At 41.9% G+C, this 26,001-nt stretch overlaps 1 protein-coding gene across 1 annotated transcript; it reads right to left on the bottom strand.

Moving 5' to 3' along the window:
- Nucleotides 1-22,318: 22,318 nt before the first annotated feature.
- Nucleotides 22,319-24,956, bottom strand: LOC141097589 (zinc finger MYM-type protein 1-like). Its single transcript, XM_073584844.1, has one exon. It carries the CDS (start codon nucleotides 24,954-24,956, stop codon nucleotides 22,443-22,445), a length of 2,514 nt encoding a protein of 837 aa, XP_073440945.1. The 3' UTR covers nucleotides 22,319-22,442.
- Nucleotides 24,957-26,001: the final 1,045 nt, after the last annotated feature.

A 26,001-nucleotide genomic window follows, 5' to 3' on the forward strand; every position in this document is an offset into this window, starting at 1 on the left:
TTTTAGTGTGTGTATATCTATTTCCATGTATTGACTATTTATTAGCTGTATGTATCTGGAGGTTTCATGTGTGGCTTTGTCTATGTCTGACACTCTCCTTTTAGATTCTTTTAGCATGTCTTGTAATTTTGTTCAATAAAGATTTGTCCTTTACTTTTGGTTGTACTTCTGTGTCTCTTTAGGTTTGAAGTCTCATCCCTTCAGGATTTTATGAAATGCCCCACTTATGAGATATCTTTGCATCTGGAGATTACAAATCGCTGCCATATTTTTTATCGGAATTTTACCTTTCCATAGATAGTAAACATGGCATGGGTATTGCCAGCTATTTGGCCACTATTGATTTGGAGCTTATAGGCAGGTGCCACAGTTATGAAAAAATGTGCACATTCTTCCCAATTAATCCTGAAGTTGGAAATGTATGTCTCATCACTATCGGATCCTATTATTCAGGACTTTCCTTTGAAGACATTGAGATCTAGAATCCCCCCAACCAGATTCTATTTTATAAAGGTTATTTTAGAAAGTCCAATGTATCACTGAAAAAAGTCTCAGAATCACTGAGATAAGTAAAAGCTTTCCAAAGGTATTATCGCTAGTGTTGAGCCATAAGATTTACATGACACTTGTCCAGTGGCATGTGGGAAGTCCGTGACCAACAGACTGGAGTCCTGTGAACCTCCTCCTATTTCATCTCTAACATGACATTTCACCAGACATGCTAATCAGTAGAGGCGCCAGGGATGCTGGCAGGTAGGAGGAGATTTTCACCGCACTAGTCAATGGGAGGCCATAGTTTACCGATGTGGACACTGATCGAGGGACCTGTGAATCATTTTGCTCAACTTCAATTACCACGTAAAGTGACATATCTCAGATATCTCAGTTCTCAACAGGAACTAATAGGAATTCAAGAAAATGCTTATATAAAAGGCCATCCCAAGACCACCAGGGCTATACTAACTACCCTAGACTAACAGGGATTTTGATAATTACTTTTTCTTTACCCCAAATAACCAGAAAAGCTTCCAATCCTCTCTTCTAGACCACCAGGGATGTTAATATTATTCCCATTATGTACACTAGACCACGAGGACTTTATCTCTTTTAAAGGGGCCCAGAAATGTTATGGTCTTTGTAGGGTTAACAAGATGCTTTATGCAATTCTTATGTAGCTGAGTATGGTGTGTAGATTATTTTATACGAGAAAACATAAATTAAGAGGAAAAGAAAAATAACTCGGAAGACATGGCAGATACTCTCTACAGTCTATGCTTCTTGCAAATCCAAATGCGTTCCATTTGCATTTCTCATTTGCGCCTTGGGTGATAATGAACAGTAGCTCGGTGCACATTTACAGCTGTAGCAGTAATATATTCTGTGTTGCTGCGTTCTGCAAGCGATCTGGCAGCCGGCACTTTGTATTTATAACATTTTATGTCTGCATTTAAAAACATGGAATCCAGAATGGAAAAAAATTTAGAAATTAAAGAAAGAGCATAGAGTTCAGAAGAAAACAATGAAAAAAAAAAGTGATGGCCGCTAGGGGGAGCACTCTGCAATCGCAGCTGTCTATACTGCTGTACAGTCAGCTCCCTCTAGAGGCAGCGGCAGGAAGACACAATTTTATTAATTTCTTAGATTTAGTAGAGAGAAGAAGCGGATTTGGAGCTCTGTATCAGAAAAATAAACCCAGGTTTCCATAAGAAGTCATAAAAGAAATTAAATGGGGATTTTTTGTACCTTTATCTTTAGAAACCAGATAATATTAAGTGATAGGCTATTTCACTGGTAGGGATCAGACTCTTTGCATCCCTGTAGATTTGCTGTATGAAAGGGCCGTGGCCCCATGTCCTTACTGCAAGGCTACCTATAATCAAACACCTCTAGGTACATTAGTCTCTGCATGTAACCCCCTCATTTCCTTTTCTAGTGCAGCAAATACTTTCCTATGGTGTACGTACCCCACACACTCTAAATAGACATATTATAGAGACCTCCAATCCTATATCCATAAACATTAATATTGAGTCTTCTGCATATATAACGGCTCCAGCTCTCCTGGGGAGGATTTCTGCAAGATTTTGGGAATTTCTGCCCCTTCATCCAGAAGATCATTAGTGAGGTGAGACCCTGATGTTGGGAGGAGGCCAGGATCACAATCTCCATTATAGGTCTTGGATGGGACTGAGGTCCGGGCTCCATGCGGCCGATCATGTTCTTCACCCTCCATGTCTGTATGGAGCTTGTGCACTGGGCGCAGTCATGGGGAACAGAAAATGATCTTCCCCAAACTGTCCCTACAAAGCTGAAGCTGCAATTGTCTTGTGCTGAAGAATTAAGATTTCCTTTCACTGTAACTAAGAGGCCAAGGCCGCCCCCTGATAACAGCCCATATTATCTTCGTCCACCATCTGTACAGAGGCACAATGCAGTCAGGGGGTAACGACCTTGCAATAACATGCAGGAGAGGTATATGTCACCACGGAGCAGGCAGACCAACAGTAAAAGGGGAGGTTTATTTACAGGGAATAATACTGGTAAAACAAACAGTATGGAAGAGAATATGATGTGAACAGGTTATATCAACAGCAGAGAGGCATATACGGCATTCAAACAGTATAAAAGGTATTTTCCTATGAGACAAACTTATCAGTCCTCAGGGGTCTTGATTGATGAGATCACATTTGTCCAACGTTGGCACCGAGGCACCAGCGGTGCTTGCTGTCCTCTGCCTCCGGGGCCTTTAATGTAGTCCAGCTAGGGTATGAGGGGTTAACGCGAGAGCCAAAGGGGTATGAGGCTGGCGGTATTCCCCTTTGCTCCAAGTCTTGCTCTGTGATTTGACAGCGGTGTTCTCCCACCGAGGTCAGGGGCTCTGCCTTAACACACAAGTCACCGCAACCATGTACGTTACACAGTTTCTCTGTACAGGTCACTGTCCCGTTACTGAACGCCCCTTGGTCCAAGGGAGCGTCTCAGCACATAACCCGGTCTCTCTGCGGGGAAGCGTCTGGTCGCGGTACACTGTATCTCTGTGAGGCAACGTCTTATCACAGAGGAGAGTCAGCAGCCTTCCTGACAGTACAGTCCCAGGCTTCACGTACTCACTGCCCACCGCCTTTGTCCGCGGTCTCTCTGACTCCAGCGGCTGTACCCGTGTACTCTCTCCTCCTGCGTCAGTATCCTCTCCTCTCAGGTCTCTGCGCTGCTCTGAGAAAAGCGCGTGCAGTTTTCCTGCTCCCAGTCCTCCCCTCTTCCTGTTCCTGACTCCAGTCAAGTCTCCTAAAGTGTCCCCCCGGGGAACCTAACGCCCTGCTCGATGGTTCCAGGCACAGAGCTGGGAAGGCAACTCCCCCTCAGCTCCTTCAGTGGTTCACCCCCTTACATCCTCTTGGAATCACCAAACCCAGATTCCTCCATCAGACGCAGATAGTGTGTTTCGTCACTGCACATAACACGACTCCTCTAGAGTTCAGTGATGGCGGCTTTACACCACTCTATCTGACGCTCGGCACTGTGCTTGGTGATGTACGGCTGCATGCAGCTGCTTGGCCATGGAGCTCCCGGCGGGGGCGTAGTGTTTGTGCTGATGTTACAACCTAGGAGGTCTGGACTCTGCAGTTATGGAGTCAGCAGAGCGGTGGTGACTTTTCTGCCATCTGTTCATCAGCACTCAGTGACCCCATTATGAAACATTACGGGGTCTCCACTTCATGTCTGAGTTGCTGCAGTTCCTTCCACTTCTCAATAACATCACTCACAGGTGATGGGAGAAGATCCAGGAGGAAGAAATGTCATGAATAGACTGGTTACCCCGGTGACTCCTATTACAGGACTGCGCTGGTATCAGTGAGCTCTGCACCACCGGCCGATCTGTCATATATTAGTAAAGGCAGATGGCATGGTGGGGGGGCAGAGGTTATACACTGGGGGGTGGGCGGCCATATGTTATACACCGGGGGGGGGCGAGGGGCTGGATGTTATACATCGGGGGTCTGGGGCCAGGATGTTATATCCTGGTGGCTACTAGGCTGAATGAAAAACTTTCATGCAATGTTAAAGACTTGCCGCCAGTACTTTTCTCCATATACTGTATATGTGCCCAATGAATATTCTCCAGTAGTCTTCAGTCGTGCTCTTTTGGGTCACCGGGTCGGTTTGCTCACGTCTACCTGCAGATGATAGGATAAAACAATTACTGTACGAGACAAATGTGGCGCCCCTTAGGGTTCAGTCACCATAGAGGTACTGCACCTCCTCCTGAGGTGTGGTACCCCACTATCCAGGTAAGGTGGAGACACCTGACCACACTCCAACACCTGCACCCCACACCACAAAGTAGTGTAGCAAAGCACCTTCGGCGGCTCCCTGCTTGGAGTGTAGCATAGCACCCCTTGGTGACTCCCTGCTTGGAACACGAAACGTGCTGGGAGGTGGGTGGAGTTTAGTACACACAAAAGAGCGTCGAAGAGTTGAGTCAGTCAGTCAGTCTTTCATTCAGTCAGTGAATGAGGATATTGAAGGACAGAGAGTGAGAAAGAGAAGATCCCCGGGAGAGTGATGGAAGAAGGAAGTGCTGCAGCAGGCCACAGTGATCTGGGTCTGCTGGCACAGGAAAGAGACAGAGAAAGGAAGCTTGATTCTCCATTGGGAAGAAGGATTAGCACGGAACGTAAGGAGAATAAGAGAACAAGGACCAGGGTTAGAGGAGAACCCTTTTCAAGTTCTAAGCGCATGGCCGGGGTCCGGTCCCCGAGGTTGTACGGATACTAATGGTCCTGCAGCAGACATCAGAGGAATTGAAGTAGAGACCACTTTATTCCCACACAAGACTTGGGGGCACAACAGCAACATATTAGTGAGCCGGGACTTAGTAGCAAGGAGTCCCCGAAGCAGGCTACAGGTGTCTGCCGTACAAGTAGAATTCATAGGAACATCTGACAGGAGGAACTCCAGTGTAATTCAGTACTGGGAGTACTTCATTCAAAGGCGCTATAAGAGGAGAGGTTCAGAAAAGGCACATATGATGGCGGAGTGTTGGAAAGGAGTACTTCATCTTACCTGGAAGTTGGCTGAGCTCCTGACCCGGAGGACACGGCACGGATGCGGGCACCTGTACCTGCAACAGACTGTGAGTAAAGCTTTGGAACTACATGCCCTGGTGTCCTCCACTTATTCCTGCGCCAACCTGCCCAGCACTGCTACATCCCTTGCTCCTGACACTACATCATCTAAGTGTCACTTCACCTACTCTGCCCTGGGACTACAGCCCTGCCTGTGGAGGGCTATAACATCACTGCTGCACCACACCATCTGTCCCAGAGGATCTGTCTGCAGCGTCGGCTTACATCTACATTGCCGAACACAACAGGTGGCGTCACGAATCACTTATAAACTTTCCCCTTTTTACAATGGGCACCCAGGGCCACGGGCCGGGTCCCAGCTGCCGTGACATCTCCCACTGAAGCTCATCGGGCCCCGTACCGAGTACCCCACGGCCCTGGGAGGGCGACCCACAAAAGTCTAATAAAAAAGGAATATTTTGGCAGATCCATAAAATTACAATAGGACGGCGATGGCTGTGAGAACTGACAATCCATGTCCTCTGGGAGGTTTTCTCTGTAAGTTTGTTGTTACTCAATGTATTCACCTTTTTCGCATCAAATGAATATTTTCTGTTCCCTCTACCTGTCACTTAATTATACATCACATAGACATCTCGCCGCCTTCTTGGGGACCCGAGCACTTGCACTGAATTCATATCTTTACATGTCAGGAGAAGTCTGAGTGCAGCGGGTTTGTTGCAATGGAATTGACATAGGTATGATGTGCATAAATATGATATTTCCTGCGGCTGTGAGGCTCAATAATTGACTGCAGCTTTGTAGGCATGATGTCAGCGCTGCAGACAATAATAGACCCGGCTATTATGCGGAAGCATTGGAGCATCTTGCAAGCAGATCCAACTTAAAAAAATTTTTTTTACCTGCTTATTCACTAACGGTACCCAGACGATCACGAAATTTAAAAGATCTCTTGGTCCATAGCCACTACTCTGCCGCCTCATTTAAACCATCAATGCCAGAATGTAACAGTTTCTTCCTGTGCAACTCATGTAAAGCATGTAAAAACCTCTTCAAGAACAAGACATTTACAAACCATGATGGTTCCAGGACATTTCATATACGGAAAAAACTAACTTGTGCTTCTAAAGGTACAGTATAGTCTATCATGCCCGTTGCCCTTGTAACAAAATCTAGGTGGGTTTAACTACCCGCGAACTGAGGGTTAGGACCAGAGAACACGTGAGGGACATTGAGAAGTCAGCCGTCGTAGATGACGTAAGTACTCTAAAAACCTGGCCAAGGCACTTTAAGCTATACCATCACTCGGACCCCTCAGGCCTAAGAATCCAAGCAATTGATCAGGTAGAGTTGGGTGTTGAGGGGGTAATCTGGCCAAAGTTTTAGCACAAAGAGAAAGTAAATTGATCTAGGAACCATGGCACCGCAAGGTCTGAACGAGACTCTGGGTTTTAAGGCATTTCTATAGTCCATCTTGGTAATCTATTTCTTGTAATTTATTTATGTATTTTATATGGTCCCATACCTGTAACTCATTTTCTTCCCGTTTTATCCTGTGCCTTTTATTTTTATTGTTTGTTTATATGTTCTGGTTTTAATTGGTTTGTTTTATTCCATATTTATCTTTAGTAACAGCATCATTGTTTGGTGGCAGTTTACTTCTTTTCGGTTTCCATGAACCTCATCAATTCTTCATCATGTGGACTTTTCTACAATTGCTTGAATCCTTATCATTATCTATGGATCAAGTTCTAAAGATTTTCTAAGACTTTGCCATATATATTTACCTGAGTGTCCGGCTTGGGTTGGATTCTTCCCACTGGTGATGTCCCTTGTGTTGATTGTCTGTATCCTCCTGCTTGTCTTCTTCATGTTTTTAGTTTATCTTTGTTCTATATTGGAGATATATATAATATATATATATATATATATATATATATATATATATAAATACACAGTATAGATATATATATATATTAAAAATAATAATATAATAATAGACATGATTAAATTATTAATTTATTATTTATTAATAACTTAGATATTTATATATATTTATTTATGATATATTTTTTGTCCATGTATATATTCTCACCTGTACTGGCATTTTATTAGTATTTAATTTTTTAACTATTTTTTTTCAGAAATATTTTCTACTATTCATTAATTCATTCATCAAATTGTATTAATAAGTATGTAATTTTTATCCACATAATTTTGCACTTTTATGTTTATCCTGACATTATTCGCTCATTTTATTATTGGTATGGTGGGGGTGGGGGGGTATTGAGGACTCAGTTAGGGTTTCCATACCATCCCCACTTACTTCCATCTATCTTCATTAAACACATTTCCATTGATCTTTATTACACACATTTATACACCGTTTATTTCATTTGTGCCTAGTTTTTTGTCTGCCTTATGTCTCCTTTATATATATTTTCTCCTATCTCAATTTATTTGTCCCCGTTCTGTCACCATTCTTTTGTCCTGTGACAGCCAGCGTTTTTATGCCTAGCCCCCTTTTCCTTACACATGCCTCGGCGCTCAGTTCGCGCATACGCTGATCTGGACGACCTTGTGACTTCCGGCCTGGCTCATATAGTGACATAGAGCGTTTCATGCTTGCGTTCCAAGCGCAGGGATCTGGAAGTCACTTACTTAACAGAAAGGAAGTTCTATGATTGACGCATGCGCAATAGGATACTGATTATGCAGACGCCATCCCCAGATTTAGTATTTAAGGGCATACAGTACATATGCTACACACATGCCCCCTACTGAGGAAGCCAGTCAGGTGAAACGGCGCTGTCGGGGTAGCTGAGGAGCACCTTGTGCCAGGAGAAACACTTTTGTAAGTTGTAACTTTTTTTTACTAATTGGAGCTTGAAATTACTAGGTACATATGCACCTTATTTGTCTTATCACATTGCATTAGGACCTTGACTTTACCTTGTAATACTACCGTATGGAATTATGGTTTACATTTTGGTAGCACTATGCACTTTATGATACGTAAACATTATTCTAAGTATGTTATCACTTCACGTGGTCTCATTATATGTTAATGTTTGTGACTCATTTTGCTGTCTTATGTGTTACCAGTCCTGGCCTTTGCTATTGCTTCCAGATTTATTCATTCATTCAGAGAAATTCCCTTATTTCCCAGATACACATTTTTTTAACCTATGTTATTATTATTATTATTATTTATTGTTATAGCGCCATTTATTCCATGGCGCTTTACATGTAAGGAGGAGTATACATAAAAACAAGTACAATAATGTTAAACAATACAAGTCATAACTGGTACAGGAGGAGAGAGGACCCTGCCCGCGAAGGCTCACAATCTACAAGGGATGGGTGAGAATACAGTAGGCGAGGGTAGAGCTGGTCGTGCAGCGGTTTGGTCGATCGGTGGTTACTGCAGGTTGTAGGCTTGTCGGAAGAGGTGGGTCTTCAGGCTCCTTTTGAAGGTTTCGATGGTAGGTGAGAGTCTGATATGTTGTGGTAGAGAGTTCCAGAGTAGGGGTGATGCGCGAGAGAAATCTTGTATGCGATTGTGGGAAGAGGAGATAAGAGGGGAGTAGAGAAGGAGATCTTGTGAGGATCGGAGGTTGCGTGCGGGAAAGTACCGGGAGACGAGGTCACAGATGTATGGAGGAGACAGGTTGTGGATGGCTTTGTATGTCATGGTTAGGGTTTTGTAATGGAGTCTCTGGGCAATTGGGAGCCAGTGAAGGGATTGACAGAGGGGAGAAGCTGGGGAATAGCGGGGGGACAGGTGGATTAGTCGGGCAGCAGAGTTTAGAATAGATTGGAGGGGTGCGAGAGTGTTTGAGGGGAGGCCACAGAGCATGAGGTTGCAGTAGTCAAGGCGAGAGATGATGAGGGCATGGACTAGGCTTTTTGCAGATTCTTGGGTGAGGAATGAACGGATTCGTGAAATATTTTTGAGTTGAAGTCGGCAGGAAGTGGAAAGGGCTTGGATATGTGGTTTGAAGGAGAGATCAGCGTCAAGGATTACTCCGAGGCAGCGAGCTTGTGGGACTGGGGAGAGTGGGCAGTCATTTACTGTAATTGATAGGTTCGTAGGGGGGGGTCACGTGAGATGGGGGAAAGATGATGAATTCTGTTTTGTCCATGTTGAGTTTCAGAAATCTAGCGGAGAAGAATGATGAAATAGTGGACAGACATTGAGGGATTCTGTTTAGTAGGGAGGTGATATCTGGTCCAGAGATGTAGATCTGTGTGTCATCAGTGTAAAGATGATACTGAAAGCCATGAGATTCTATGAGCTGTCCCAGGCCAAAGGTGTAAATAGAGAACAGCAGGGGCCCAAGGACTGAACCTTGTGGGACTCCGACAGATAGGGGGCGAGGTGAGGAGGTGGTGTGTGAGTGGGTGACGCTGAATGTCCGGTCTGTTAGGTATGATGAGATCCAGGATAGGGCCAAGTCTGTGATGCCGAGGGATAAGAGGGTCTGTAATAATAGGGAATGGTCCACTGTGTCAAAGGCAGCCGACAGGTCCAGGAGGAGGAGGATAGAGTAGTGTCGCTTGCTCTTGGCGGTTAAGAGGTCATTGGTGACCTTAGTAAGGGCAGTTTCAGTGGAGTGGTGTGACCGGAAGCCAGATTGTAAGCGGTCGAAGAGGGAGCAAGAAGAGAGATGGGAGGACAGTTCAAGGTAGATGTGTTGTTCCAGTAGCTTGGAGGCGTAAGGGAGAAGTGATATAGGGTGATAGCTAGATACAGAGGATGGGTCAAGAGAGGGCTTTTTGAGGATAGGTGTGATGGAGGCATGTTTAAAGCTTGAGGGGAAAACACCAGTTGTTAGTGATAGGTTGAAGACTGTGGTGAGGTTTGGTATGAAGTGGGATGGGATCGGGTCGAGTGCACAGGTGGTGAGATGTGATCTTGAGAGTAGAGTGGAGAGTCGATCTTCTGTAATGGTGGAGAAGTTGGATGTTTGCATAAATTATGAATTTTAATTCTTATACTTTATGGCTTATGTCTCTTTGTCCCTGGTATATATATAAGGGATTTTGTATATATTGATTGTTTTGGAGATGGGTAATATACCTTAAATTTACATTTGATATGTATAATAATAGACACGGATCTGGGGAGTGTGAATAAAGTGAAGTTAAAAAAAGGAAACAGGAAAAATCCTATAACTCATTCACGACCTTTGACGTACATGTAATATATTCAGCCATGATCTGCCTTTAACAGCTGCAGGAGGATCCGAGCTCCACCCGTGGCTGTTAACCTGTCAAATCCCACTGTCAATGTCTGACAGCGGCATTCAACACGCATCGGCAGGGGGGCACGTCATTCTACACTCCCAATCGCGCGCCTGTCACGTTATTGCGAGAAGCTGAAGGGTTATTATGAAAACCAGGGGGTCTACTGGTGATGACCCCTGTTCCTGTCATTACGATACTCCTATAGCTGGCGTACAGGAGATCGAGATTTCCTCTATATGTAGCAGTGATGATCCATAGATTGTAAGCTTGCGCGCAGGGCCCTCATTCCTCTTGGTATCTGTAGAATTTGGTTATTACTGTTATTCCGTAATGGCTTTTATTTTCTGTATAAGTCGCCTCTAAAATGTAGGAATATGTTGGCGCTATAGAAATAAAATTACTATAATTATCATAATTATAATTCACTGTTGAATATAGCACACATGATTAGACGATCGCAGCTTCAAGTCCCCTAAGGGGACTATTAAATACAGTAAAAAAATGGAAAAAAAAGTTTTTAAAAATATATAAAAAATAGAAAAGTACACAAAACTTCAGATCACCCATCTTTTTCGACATTAAAAATGAAACAATTGAAAAAAAAGAAAAAACACATATTTGGTGAAAGTCAGATCATTCAAAATATGAAACAGATTAAGCTGATCGTAAGCAGCGTGACAAGAAAAAAACTCCAGAAATAAGTTTTTTGGGCGGCTGCAAACCAACAAAAAGAGGAGATCAAAACTTGATAGTATTAGTAAAAACGTCAGCTTTAGGGAGCAAAATGTAAGCCATCACCTAGCCCCATATCCCAAAAAATTAAAACGTTATGGGTCTCGGAAAATGGTGACACATGCAAAAATTTTTTTTTTACAAATTTCTAAATTTTATTTTCATAACTTAAATGAAAAAAAAAATAATAATAATACATGTTTGGTATCTGCTTAATCATAGTGACCTGGAGATTCGCTTTGCCTGGTCAATTTTAAAATTTTTACCATATAGTGAACATGGTAAATGAAAAACACAAAAAATAATTGCAGAATTGCACTTATTTTACAATTTCAACGCACTGTTGAATTTTTTTCTCGCTTTCCAGTTCATGATGACAAAAAAATGAATGGTGTAATTTAAAAGTACAACTCGTAAAGAAAAAAAAACAAGAAGCCCTCATACGAACACTAATGTGAACGTAGCCTTGGGTCTCATACTCCCATACTACCTCTTCATTCTGCCCTCTCTCTGTTGGGTCAAGGACGCCTGCTCTTCTTCACCTATACCTTTAGTCTCTGGCAATTCAGAAAGTCCCATGGCTTCCATTACCATCTATATGCTGATAGCACTCAGATCTACCTCTCCGGCCCAGATGTCACCTCTCTGCTGTCAATAATCTCAGAGTGTCTGTCAGCCACACTCTCCTTCTCATCACATTTTCTAAAACTCAATGTGGACAAAGCTGAACTCATCATATTTTATCTCACTCACCCTCTACTCGATCTATATATCTTGTCAAGTTTTTACTTGAATCACCAGTCCACTGCCTTGGAATAACTTTTGACTTTGTGCTGTCCTTCAGTCCTCACATACAAGCCCATACCATCTCCTGACACTTCCATCTCAAAAATATTCTCCAGTCCTGACACGACCTCCTTCTCTCCTTCACTCTTGTGCAATCCTTACCCAATCACCTCCAATGTTATTCCCAAGCATCCCTCCTTCTCTGGAATTCAGAATCTCAACACGTCCGATTGCCTCCAACATTCGAAACCTTCAGATGGAACTTGAAATTACAGGAACGCTACAGCCTGCAATTACCCCGCTGTTACATCATCACCACCAGAGCTGCTGAAACCCCCAACCTGCTTTCTTCTTCCCATTTACCCCGTACATTTTAAGCCCATGAGGACATGAGAACAGCTTCTTCTGGACACAAAGGTATCACATCAAATAATAATCTTTTTTTTTTATATATAACGCCAACATATTCTGCAGCACTTTACAGTTTTGCACATATCATAGCTGTAGGAGCTCACAATCTAAATTCCCTATCAGTATGTCTTTGGATTGTGGAAGGAAACCCACACAAACACAGGGAGAACATATAAACTCTTTGCAGATGTTGTCTTTGGTGGGATTTAAACCCAGGACTCCAGCGCTGCCAGGCTGCAGTGCTAATGTTGGAATAATGCATATTGATCTGTATGTATTGTAACAACTACTACTGTACTGTTTTATATATTGTGCATATTGTGAGATTGTTATCAAAGTTCAGTGACAAAAAAAAAAAGACAGGATGCCCCCTCCTTCTCTTCCCTTCTTGTTGTTGTAATGCTCCCATGCTGCAAGCCACAGCAGATACCAGACTGATCACATTTCATGCTGTAAGCTGTTCAACCTGGATATGAATAAATCTACATTCTGTGTTGCTGACTCTGGATGTTATGCTGATTAATCCGCTGCTAACAGGTTATGGGCCCAGAGTCCTAGAGTCCCAGATCCCCAGAGCACAGAGAATAGAAAAGAAAGGAAGACAGCAAAGATGGCCACCAGCACAGAGAATAGAAAAGAAAGGAAGACAGCAAAGATGGCCACCAGCAGCAGCAACTCCATGAAGTTTACAGTACCAAGTCTCACTAACCAGAATTATCATCCCTGGAAATTCAAAGTGAAAATGCTGCTGATAAGAGAAGGTACGTGGAAATACACACAGGAGCCTAAACCTGACCCAGTATCACAGGAGTGGATAGAGATGGATCAGAAAGCACAAAGTACCATATCACTCAGTATAGATGATGATCAGATTGTGCATGTGTGTAAAAGTGAAACTGCAAGAGAAATGTGGGAGCAGCTGCAAAAGGTGCATGAGAGGATAAATTTAAGCAATAAGCTATATCTCATGAGAAAATTGTACCAGTCTAAACTACAGACTGGCCAGGATATGCAGGACTACATAACAAGCATTCTAGAGATTGTAGAACGCCTGAGAGGCATCAGGGAAGATTTGAAGGACTTTCATGTAGCCGCATTACTGCTTAGTGGTCTTCCAGAAAACTATGACACGCTTGTAACCGCACTAGATGCATGCCCAGATGATGAGCTTACATTGGAGTATATCAGAGAGAAGCTCATAGATGAATTTAAGCGGAAAGCGGAAGGTGTAAACAGCAGGACATGCCATGCAGAATCTGCTTTACAGACACAAAATCTAAATGATAACAGAAAGCACCTAAAAGAAACACGTGAATGTTTTGTTTGCAAGAAATCAGGACATTTGAAAGCCAACTGCAGAGTCTGGAAAGCTAGAATGAATCAGCTGAAAAAGCAAAGCAGTCTTCAAAGGATTAAAAGTGCTGTGTCTGCAGAAAATGATTCTGTGAATACTGAAACTGTATTTACTGTCAGTGTAAATACATCAAAGCATGCATGGTGTATAGACTCTGGAGCAACTAGTCACATGACTAATAACAGGGACTTCTTTTCTAAGCTTAACCAAAGTAAGTCAGAGAAAGTGATTATGGCTAATGGTCAGTACATGACTTCACAAGGTATAGGAGATGGTTATATTGATTGTCAAATCTCACCAACACAAAGCAAGAAGATCCCAGTAAAAGATGTGCTGTATGTGCCTAGTCTTGAGAGTAATTTACTATCTGTGAAGAAACTCACAAAACAAGGAAATGAAGTTACATTTAAGCATGATAGCTGCATCATCTCAAAAGAGGGCCACACACTAGCAGAAGGAAAAATCACAAATGAACTTTACCAGCTTAAATGCAAAGAGTGTGTGTATACTGCTCAGGAAGAAAGGCACAATAACTGCATTCATGTATGGCATAGGCGCCTAGCACACAGAGACCCAGAAGCAATAAGGAAGATAGTTCAAAAGCAACTAGCTGAGGACATTACAATTGATCTGTGTAACCAGATAATGAAATGTACTAGCTGCATCAAAGGGAAAATGTCTAGAAAAACTTTTCCTAAGAGAAGTACTACAAGAACAGAACAGACACTAGATTTAATACATACAGATGTCTGTGGTCCAATGAGCACTCAGACTCCTGGGAAGAAGAGATATTTTCTCACATTTATTGATGATCATTCAAGATATACTGTTGTCCATCTGCTTCACAGCAAGAAAGAAGTTCCAGAGAAACTTGAAGTATATCTAGCTGAGGTATATAATAAATTTGGGAGATGTGATACAAATGGGATATGCATGAGTGAGAGACTGGTATAGATAGGCATCCAGTCAATAAGGTAGTGATTGCAGTACATTGAAACATCCATTTGGATACTATGGATTGTGACCGGAATCTGAACTTTTCCTACCATGAGGAGAGCACACACTCAGGAATGTGAAAAGCAACCACCTGCTCAGGCATTGTTGTGGGAGTTGGAAGGGAGGAATGTGAGAACCAAACCAACTGAGATAAAGGAGGAATGTGAAAAAAAACAAGTTACTGCGCATGTCAGTGCGTGATCATTCCAATTAATATTATAAAAAGTACTGACCTCCTCAGCGGGTAGGGACTTTCCAGACAATTCAAGTGGACGCACTTAGTCTGTGATGCTGACCGAGGAAAACCCCTTCCCGCTGATCGAGGTCCCCCGATGCGAAGGGTGATGCTACAATAACTCGGTAATTATTATTGATGCTGAAATCTTTCATGTCATAACTGTCATTTTTTTTAAATCTTGAGACTATTCATGTGCTATGTAAAACAAAATGATTGCTTGCTGAAATAAAAGATTGTCAATAATCTTTGCCTGGTTGGGATGCCAGTGAGCGCTACGTAAGTTAAGGTAAATAACCTAATTTGGGAGAAAATTTAGCAAGACATAAATTGGCGTAGTCGGCAGGATCTTTTTCAATATGTTTAAGAAACGAAAGGAAAAGCAGGAGGATGTAGTGGATGTGCCCGGTTGGACTGAGGCACCGTATAATGTATTGGCACATGAGTTGAGCAGTTCTGGACTGGCGGAACAGTGGTCTAGTAAGCTTAAAGGTAGTGAACCCACTGATGTTGTTAAAGTACTCAGGGGTGATGTAGAGTTTTTAGGACGGCGTATGTGGATTTGTTTTCCCTGCAAAGGCAGGTGATGCAGTTAACCCATGATGTTGTTGGTTTACTCATGGGGATCCCTGCAAAGGCAGGTGATGCAGATAACCCCTCGATGTTGTTTAGTTACTCGAGGTTTTCCCTGCAAAGGCAGGTGATGCAGTTAACCTATGATGCTGTTAATGTACTCATGGGTGTCCCCGCCAAGGCGGGTGATCGAACTTGGATTCTGCTCAGTGCATATCGCGCGATGCATTAGCGGAATCAACAAATGCAGAGGAAGTGCTCTCAATTGGAACAAAAAGTTGCAGAGCTAGGAGGGCAGAAAGTGGTGCTGGATTGCAATACCCGTCTGCTCAAAGATAAGTTGGAACATTACCAGAGTGTAGCAGAGAAAGCTGCTATCATAGTTGCTCAAAATAAATATTGCAAGAGAAGAGGAAAAATTAATAAGGAAAAAAGGTATTCCCACAAAATTCAGAGGTCCAAAAATAAAAATTGCTGGACTAGGAGGACAGGTAATCACCGGAGTACAAACACAAGTTGCTTTGAAAATAGGAAACTTACCGATAAGAAATTACCGTGTTTTAGTAGTACCCATTCCAGAATATATATTGGGAATTGATGTTTTAAAAGGAATGACTTTAAATTTATCGGCTGGAAAATTCTCCTTTGGAGTAAAAATGGCAGAAATACAAATGAGACCTGTAACGATAGGAAAAGTAAAAATGCCCCCTGTACATATCCCTCCTGCTACCAAAATGGTGGCAATGAAACAGTATCGAATACCAGGGGGACACAAAGAGATTACTGAAACAATTAAAAATCTGGTGGACGCAGGAGTCATGCGTACCACTACTACTGCATGGAATAATCCAGTCTGGCCAGTTAAAAAGAGTGATGGCTCCTGGTGTATGACAGTGGATTACAGGGAATTGAACAAATGTACCCCCCCCATTAACAGCTGCAGTGCCAGATACTATCACTATAATAGAAAATATACAGAGTCATAATGGAACTTGGCATGCAGTGATTGATTTGGCTAATGCTTTCTTTACAATTCCAATAGAGGAAAAGGCGCAGGATCAATTTGCTTTTACCTGGTTAGGTCGACAGTATACCATGACCAGATTGCCTCAAGGATGGCTTCATAGCCCTACTATTTGTCACCGGACGGTGGCAGAACATCTAGATCAGTTCTCTTTGCCCTCAGATATGCAAATTTCTCATTATATTGATGATATAATGATACAAGGAAATGAGGAGCAGGCAGTGAAATCACAATTGGAAAAACTTTTGGTGCATATGAGGAGCAAAGGATGGGAAATAAATGAGGCAAAGGTCCAAGGACCGGCTCAAGTTGTAAAATTCCTTGGAATCCAATGGAATAAAGGACATTGGGAAATCTTGCCACAAGCTAAACAGAAGATTATTAATTTCCCTACTCCCAAGTCTAAGCAAGAGACTCAATCTTATATTGGGCTATTTGGATTTTGATGACAGCATATATCTCTTTTAGGACAGATGCTGTCTCCTTTGTATAAAGTGACGAGGAAGAAATATGAATTCCATTGGGGGGGAAGAACAACAAACTGCTTTTGAGATGGTGAAAGAGGCCATACAACAAGCTGTAGATTTATGGCCAATGGCAGCGGGGAGTGTAGAATTGCATGTATCAGTACAAAATATGTATGCAAATTGGTCATTATGGCAAAAACAAGGGGGAAAAAGAGTTCCCTTAGGATTTTGGAATCGAAAACTCCCTGATGCTGGAGAGCAGTATACTCCATTAGAACAATTGCTAGCTTGTTATTGGGCATTGGTAGAAACAGAACAGCTAACTTTAGGACATGAAGTCTTATTAAGACCAACAATACCTATAATGCAATGGGTATTGTCTAACCCTAAAACCAATAGGGTAGGATATGCATAGGAACAAAGTATCATAAAATGGAAATGGTACATTTCTGAAAGAGCAAAGAAAGGAGAAGGCGGGATCGCCTCCCTCCATGAGAAAATAGCCGAAATAGGGGAAGAAATCAAATCCCCTGTGAAACCAACTGTCCGGGAAGAGTCCCCTGTAAAATGGGGAAAATCTTATGAAGATTTAACAGAACAACAACATGCTTGGTTCACTGATGGGTCAGCTCGATATGTTAATGGAAAGCGACACTGGAAGGGTGTGGCTTATAACCCGAAACTAGAAAAACATTTGGTTATGGAAGGTCACGGTAAAAGTAGCCAATATGCAGAATTATATGCTATCTTTCTGGCATTGAGTTTTGAACAAGGGAAGGAGTGTCACCTTTTCACAGACTCGTGGTCTGTGGCTAATGGTCTTGCAACTTGGATGATGGGATGGAAGAAATATGGTTGGTTAATACATGGTAAGGAAGTGTGGGGAAAAGAGGTGTGGGAATTTATAGAAGAAATGGTTCAAATCACATTTACTACTGTTTTTCATGTTGATGCACATATGCCTGCTGACTCACTTGATCGTTTGTTTAATTCTGAAGCAGATAAAGCCGCCGCTATTAGACAGACTTCTGAGGTTGATCAAGAAAAAGAAAAATGGCTGCAAGGTACAGCTGTTTGGGCGCACAACAAGAGTGGACACCTTGGAGAAAGAGCCACTTACAGGTGGGCCTAAGAAAGAGGTGTTCCACTAACCATGGACATTATAAAACAAGTCATTGCACAGTGTCCAGTATGCCAGCATTCACAAAAAAGGGAAGTTCCACACACAGTAATGGGACACATAGCTCGAGGACAGTTACCTGCTCAGATATGGCAAATGGATTTCATCGGCCCCCTGTCAGAGAGTAGGGGGTGTAAGTATGTCTGTACTGCGGTAGATACATATTCAGGACTTATGATAGGATTCCCTTGCAAAGCAGCCACACAATGGAGCACATTACGTACATTAGAGATTATTACACAATACTATGGTGTTCCACAGCAGATACAGACTGACAATGGGTCACACTTCACTGGTCAACAGATAAAGGATTATGCTAATGAGCATAATGTCCAATGGGTATATCATATGCCTTACTATCCCCACGCTGCAGGGTTAGTGGAAAGGATGAATGGACTCTTGAAGTCTACTCTGAAAAAGATACACAATATGGAAGGAGAATATGGCCAGTGGAGAGACAATCTAAGTGAGGCTTTACAGATAATTAACAACAGGCCTATCACAGACTCTATGACTCCTCTCATGAGGATGCTTACACCCAATCTCACCATACATGAGGCACACCTGATAAGGTCCGTCATATGGTGGAAAACTGATCAAGAAGCACGAATACCGGAACGAGCAACTCCACATTCAGCAGGTTTGGATTTGAGTGCATTGGAAACTGTTGTGATCCCACAGGGGAAAGTAAAACCAATAGCTACAGGATTGGGGTGTCAGATTCCAAAGGACCACTATGGACAGATAGCCACTAGGTCTAGTTTGGCATTAAAGGGGGCCATGGTGGTGGGAGGAGTCATAGATGCAGATTATCAAGGAGAAATCAAAGTATTAATGATAAATTTGGGGAATGAGCCTCTAATTTTGGAGAAAGGACAGCGTATTGCGCAAATGCTTTTGATTCCAATAAATTTGTCAGATGTGCAAGAGGGAACAGCCCCTTCAGAATTAACGATCAGAGGCTCAAAAGGTTTTGGCTCTTCTAACATCACTAATGTGGGAGCCAAAATCTGAGTTCAAAATACCCAAGGACCGCCTTCAGAGGCTGAAGTGATAGCAATAGGCAAAGACCATACCCTGTTAATTATGAGGCCAGGAGTAGAAAAATGGGAATATATCCCACAAGGAAAATGTTATTTGAGAGAATAATGTTGATTATTGATTTTATAGATTCCAAATCTTCAAATATGGTTAAGTGGAATCCTTGGGCTCGCGTGTTTGGACAGCATCGGTGCCTGGACTCCTGGAATCTGTCTGACTACAAAATTCAGGAAGGAGTACGTTCCGAGGCCAGGAGATTGGAAGGAATACAACCGAACCACCCCGAATGAAAATGCCGGATGTGGAGGTTGGGGAAAACTCACCACTCAAGTGATTTTTGACGTTAATCTCACCATAACTGCAAAATATCCCCGACCGTGGTATTATAATGGGACTAAGTCTACTATATACTTAGCTGATAGTAAGGACACTTTGAATATTCAAGCTGAAGATCATATTATTTGTTGGACGACTGAACAATTAACCTTTGATCAGTCGATATGGGATAATTATAGTTCAAAAGGGGAGAATAAAACTGAGTTCACTTTTACTTTAAACAAAACTATGATTATATTTTGTGGTAATGCCACCAATCGTCAGATGGTAGCGATGACAGGACAGAAATATCCGCCTTGTAATAATCACACGGGAACCTATAACGGAACAGGACTATGCTGTGGGATACCTAGTTTATCATGTGTATCATGGAGAAGGATACTCCGGGTGTATCTGATGTCACAGACTAAAGCTGATCCAGGACAGATGAAGAAGATTCCCACATCATGTGTAAAAACAGGAACTCAATCGCAGAAGACTGTTGTTGCAGCCAAAATAATCTTCCCACCTACTCCTGCATGTCATTATAGGGGTAAAAGGGCATGGTATGATACAGTATTGGGAGGAGTCGGGGCTGTGACTGGGACTTTGAACTCATTTGATATTGAAACTTTGGCAAATAAAATGCATAATGCCGGAAAAGATATCCAAGATGCTTTGACTATACAAGGTAGATGGATGCCTACTATTTGGCGTCCTTGGAAGCAGGCATTACAAATGGATACTTTTCTTTTACAAATGAAAAATGTTTCAGATACCTTAAATTTAGAAATTAATACTAATGTTAGCATAATAGTTAACTGGACAATATGTACGCTGCAAGCTATATATCAAATTCAGCAGAAAAATAATATGCAAACTCAACTTATGACCGGGAATGAGTTAGTCTGGAGGACCGTATTTAAAAATACAATCCCCAAGGTTTCCTGGTTAAGAATAGAAGCTCCTAAGATGGTTTGCAACGACACTTTGTGTTCAGGACTATTGATTGTTTATAATGTAACCAATCAACAAGTAATGTGTAGATTTGTAGTGATGCCATTATTATTAGGTATTCCTGGACAACAGTGGTTATGGATGCTCAAGTTTAATGGGTTATATATTGATAAAAATAATCGTACTCATGATTTAAGTTTATGTGAGGATACTTTAGAGGGGAAAATTTGCAGGTTACAATCAGCCGTATATGAACCATGTTTGTTACAAAATACTATGAATGTATGTGAATTCATCATTTTGCCAACCTCATATAGAATGTTGATTGAAATAGCCCCACAAGAGGTATGTGTAATAACGGATGTTCCAATAATCTCTGGAATGATAGTACCTTATGTGGGATGCCTAAGAAATGTAACCGCACTACAATGGGAAAATCGAACTTTTCTGTTAAGCTCAGATGTAACAACTGCTGCCACTATTGAGTGGGAACCAACAACATTAGAAATCAATAATTGGGAGGTAAATTTAACGAAATTGAAACATATAATTGAACAATCAGAAGAAGGAAAATATATGATTACTCAATTAAATAGAACTATACAAATGCATGTGATAAGCACCACTATTATAGCAGATAAGAGTGTAAAAATGGGATCGATTATTGCTGATGCTACCTCTCATCATTGGTATGATATTTTTCTAGGGTATTCGCCCTCAGCTACCAAATTATTGAATTGGCTGATTCATCCCGTGTTGGTGATGGCTATTGTAGTGATTCTATTATCCATATGGAATTGCTATATAGCTTATAAAATGTGTTGCAAGAAACCACAAGTGCTCATGGTGTCCTATAAAGATGGTGTTTAAAAGACTGCAATCAAGGACCGATTGTGATACAAATGGGATATGCATGAGTGAGAGACTGGTATAGATAGGCATCCAGTCAATAAGGTAGTGATTGCAGTACATTGAAACATCCATTTGGATACTATGGATTGTGACCGGAATCTGAACTTTTCCTACCATGAGGAGAGCACACACTCAGGAATGTGAAAAGCAACCACCTGCTCAGGCATTGTTGTGGGAGTTGGAAGGGAGGAATGTGAGAACCAAACCAACTGAGATAAAGGAGGAATGTGAAAAAAAACAAGTTACTGCGCATGTCAGTGCGTGATCATTCCAATTAATATTATAAAAAGTACTGACCTCCTCAGCGGGTAGGGACTTTCCAGACGATTCAAGTGGACGCACTTAGTCTGTGATGCTGACCGAGGAAAACCCCTTCCCGCTGATCGAGGTCCCCCGATGCGAAGGGTGATGCTACAATAACTCGGTAATTATTATTGATGCTGAAATCTTTCATGTCATAACTGTCATTTTTTTTAAAATCTTGAGACTATTCATGTGCTATGTAAAACAAAATGATTGCTTGCTGAAATAAAAGATTGTCAATAATCTTTGCCTGGTTGGGATGCCAGTGAGCGCTACGTAAGTTAAGGTAAATAACCTAATTTGGGAGAAAATTTAGCAAGACATAAATATGCCAAAGATTCTACGTGCAGATAATGGGACTGAATACACAAGTTGTCACGCGGCGGCTGCCGCGCACTCCTCCCTTTGCCCAGTGGCGTAGCAACTGTTTGTGGCGCCCGGGGCGGTCGAAAAATTTGCCGCCCCTTTGGTCGTTGAAAATCCGGAAGCATCCGAAGAGCCCACACTACACTCAAAGATCTCTGCTGTTATTATTTCTAAGTTTCTAAACTTTCATCTTCTTGCAGTTCTCTCTATATATGTATGTATTAGCTTGATGATGCTGGATGAAGACCTAATGGCTTTTTTTATAATAATTTTTAATAATGTGACAGAAAAAAAACAAAGTACAAATTATTTTCGAAACTTGGGTAAAGTTGTTTTATTTGTAACAGTCACGTAACACTCACTAACAATTATGATTCATTATTCAGGCCATGTTCAAAATAGTTAATTCGACTACAAAAAGAACTGCTGCAATGTATGAACTCAATGCAAAATTTACAAACAAACTCTTCGTGCTTTCCTTTCGGCAAAGTTTTTGATAACAGTATCAAAATTGAGACCATCAGCAAGCTCCCTCTCTATGGAGAGGACTGCCAAGTCTGTAAGCCTTGTTTGACTCATTGTAGATCGAAGATAGTTCTTTATGAGCTTCAATTTGGAAAAGGAGCGCTCGCAGCTGGCAACGCTAATAGCTCGGGTAAGGAAGATGCGCAGCAAGATAACAATATTAGGGACAGAATCTCCAAGGCGATATCTCTGTATGAAGCTCAAAACTTCTAAAGGTCCGTCGATTCCGTCGTTTCCTGAAGCTTCCACAAAATACTTCAATCTTCTCCTTTCGACCAAGAATTCCTCTTTTTCCACCTCGTCATCAACTTCGCTGAGCTGGCAATCGTAATTATCATCAAGCAGATTTGAGGGTGCAAGGACAGCGTATTTCTTTGCAAGATCATGAACTTGTTGAAATCTGCTGTATATTTCTTCAGTCAGCATGTCTATGACAGACAGCATTTCCCGTCTCAACTCAGCATCAAATGTCATCACTGCATCAGTCGATCCGTCACCATCCATTCGTTTCTTTTTCCGAATTCTACGCTCCATGCTTATCCCCATTTCAGAGCAGAGCTTCTTGGATTTGTGCATTGCACTGTCCACCATTGCTTCCCTATTCTGAAGGAGGTAATCTCTCAACGCTGTGAGCTTGACAGAACTTTGGTGCAGATCCAGCCCTTTTGTTTGAAGATACTTCTGGGCATCATTGATTTCTGGCAGAACAGATTTCCAAAGGCTCAGAAACGACAGAAACGGAAATGACAGTAATGAGGTGAGCATTAAAGATGCATCTGTTCTTGTCGTCACATTTTCTCCTTCTTCTGTGAGCTGTTCTAGGGCCGTTACGACTTCTGATAATTTGTTCGCCACAACATTTACAGCATCTGCTCGACTGCTCCATCTAGTCTCCACAAGCCGTTTGATGCTTAGACCAGTCACCTGAATCAAAACATCCCAGCGATGCGTAGATGCAGAAAAGAACGAAAACAACCGGTCCAGTGTGCCGAAACATGTCACAGAGTAAATCGACACAGAAGCTGCATGTACACAAGCCAGATTCAGGGAATGGTTTGAGCATGGCACAAACAGAGCTTTCGGGTTGATTTCGGAGATGCGCTTCTGGACACCTGATCGATGGCCTGCCATAACAGCAGCATTGTCATAAGCCTGGCCACGGCAATCATCTATCGGAAGCCCATCGTTCTCCAGTTCTGCCAATATCAGTCTGGAAATTTCCTCTGCGCTTTTACCCTTTGTCTCAATGAAGCGGAGAAATGATTCCTGCACCTTCACTTCATTTCCGTCCAGTTTCACGTAGCGCAACACCTCGCTCATCTGGTCCTTGTGAGATATATCCGGAGTGCTGTCAAAAATTATGCAAAAATACTTGCTTTCCTTTATCTGTGCGATGATTTTCTTTCTCACATGCTCTGCCAAAATGCTCACAAATTCATTTTGAACTTCTGGTGACAGATAAGAAGTAACGATTTTCTTTCCCAGCTTAACTTTTACCAAATGTTCGCGGAGCACAGGGTCATACTTGGCCAACAAATGAACCAATTCCAAAAAATTGCCTCTATTTTCCTGGCCTTCTTCATCTTTGTGGATGTCTTCCCGGTGACCCCGTAGTGCCAAATTCTGCTTGGAGAGAAATCTGACGATATCCAGTAATCTAGCTAGAATTTCTCGCCACTTCTTAGTCTCCTTCTCAATAACACCTTCCATAGCTTTGTTAATTGTCTTTCCTTCAGCAAGCCGGATCTCTAGCTCCTTCCAGTTGAGGAATGCCTGAGCATGTGATGTGCTAACTTCGTGTTCATGTACTTTAGGATTTAATTTCCACCAGTTCCTGAAGCCCTCAGCAGCAGAAAAACTGGACAGCCCAGTTGAAAAAAGTCTGCAGCAAAAGCAGAACAGGGCCTCTTTCAAAGGAGAATACACCATCCATGTTCTCAAACTTTTCTCTCCGTTCCGCAAATCACGAAAAAACCATGTCTTTGTAAGTTTCCTCGTGTCACCTTTTGCTTTAGTTCCTGGTCGCGTTACTTCCTTGAATTCACATTCGAGGTGCTGCACAGCAGCATATCCCTGCCGGACAATCATAGCACGAATTTCATGGTCAATCTTAACAGGCCACATACCAACATCAGTAAAATCAGTTGGTATGTCCGTTTTCAGACCGACTAGTGGTTGCCCTTCCAATGCTTCAACTTCACGCGCACCATCTTCCGCATCATCGACATGCTCAATGGCGCCTTCGGCAGTATCAACGTTAGCAATATCAACTTCATCTTCAGTCTCAGCATGAATGTTGTCTTTTGCTTCCACCACTTCGGCTGTAGGCGTAGATGTCTTTTGGATGAACTTTAAAAGCGCGCCTTTATTCTTTGCTGCCTCCTCTTCTTTGGCTTTTTTCTTTTTACGGAATGCCGCACCGCTCTCTTTTACTCTCTTCATTATGATGCCTTCACTTACAATTCACGCAAAGATTCTTGAAAATTCACGCATAGGGCAAACTAATTTGACAGGATGTGCATCAACGTTGCCGCAGGGCCGGCTGTGTTTCAATGTTCTGTAATGGCCAGCATGTAAAAAAAACACAAAGAGAAGGGGCGCAATGAGGAGTATGTATAGGGCCAAATGGTCACTCACATATTGGGGTTGTGCTGTGCACCTCTGCTTCTCCCCAGCATTGTGAGTGTGCGGCGGTGTAATTAGAGCACTAGGAGAGCACACCTGGTCACAGAGATTAAGGTCTGTCACTAGATTTGCAGAACTAACTTTTGTTTAGTTCAACATGATATTAATGACATCTGAATTTAATACTGCCCCTATGTACAAGAATATAACTACTATAATACTGCTCCTATGTACAAGAATATAACTACTATAATACTGCTCCTATGTACAAGAATATAACTACTATAGTACTGCCCCTATGTACAGGAATATAACTACTATAATACTGCTCCCTATATACAAGAATATAACTACTATAATACTGCTCCTATGTACAAGAATATAACTACTATAATACTGCTCCTATGTACAAGAATATAACTACTATAGTACTGCCCCTATGTACAGGAATATAACTACTATAATACTGCTCCCTATATACAAGAATATAACTACTATAATACTGCTCCTATGTACAAGAATATAACTACTATAGTACTGCCCCTATGTACAGGAATATAACTACTATAATACTGCTCCCTATGTACAAGAATATAACTACTATAATACTGCCCCCTATGTACAAGAATATAACTACTATAATACTGCCCCTATGTACAAGAATATAACTACTATAATACTGCTCCTATGTACAATAATATAACTACTATAATACTGCTCCTATGTACAAGAATATAACTACTATAATACTGCCCCTATGTACAAGAATATAACTACTATAATACTGCTCCCTATGTACAAGAATATAACTACTATAATACTGCCCCCTATGTACAAGAATATAACTACTATAATACTGCCC

This window comes from Dendrobates tinctorius, unplaced genomic scaffold (assembly GCF_039654945.1).
Source record: "Dendrobates tinctorius isolate UK_male_01 unplaced genomic scaffold, ASM3965494v1 ptg000085l, whole genome shotgun sequence".
Lineage (NCBI taxonomy): Eukaryota > Metazoa > Chordata > Amphibia > Anura > Dendrobatidae > Dendrobates > Dendrobates tinctorius.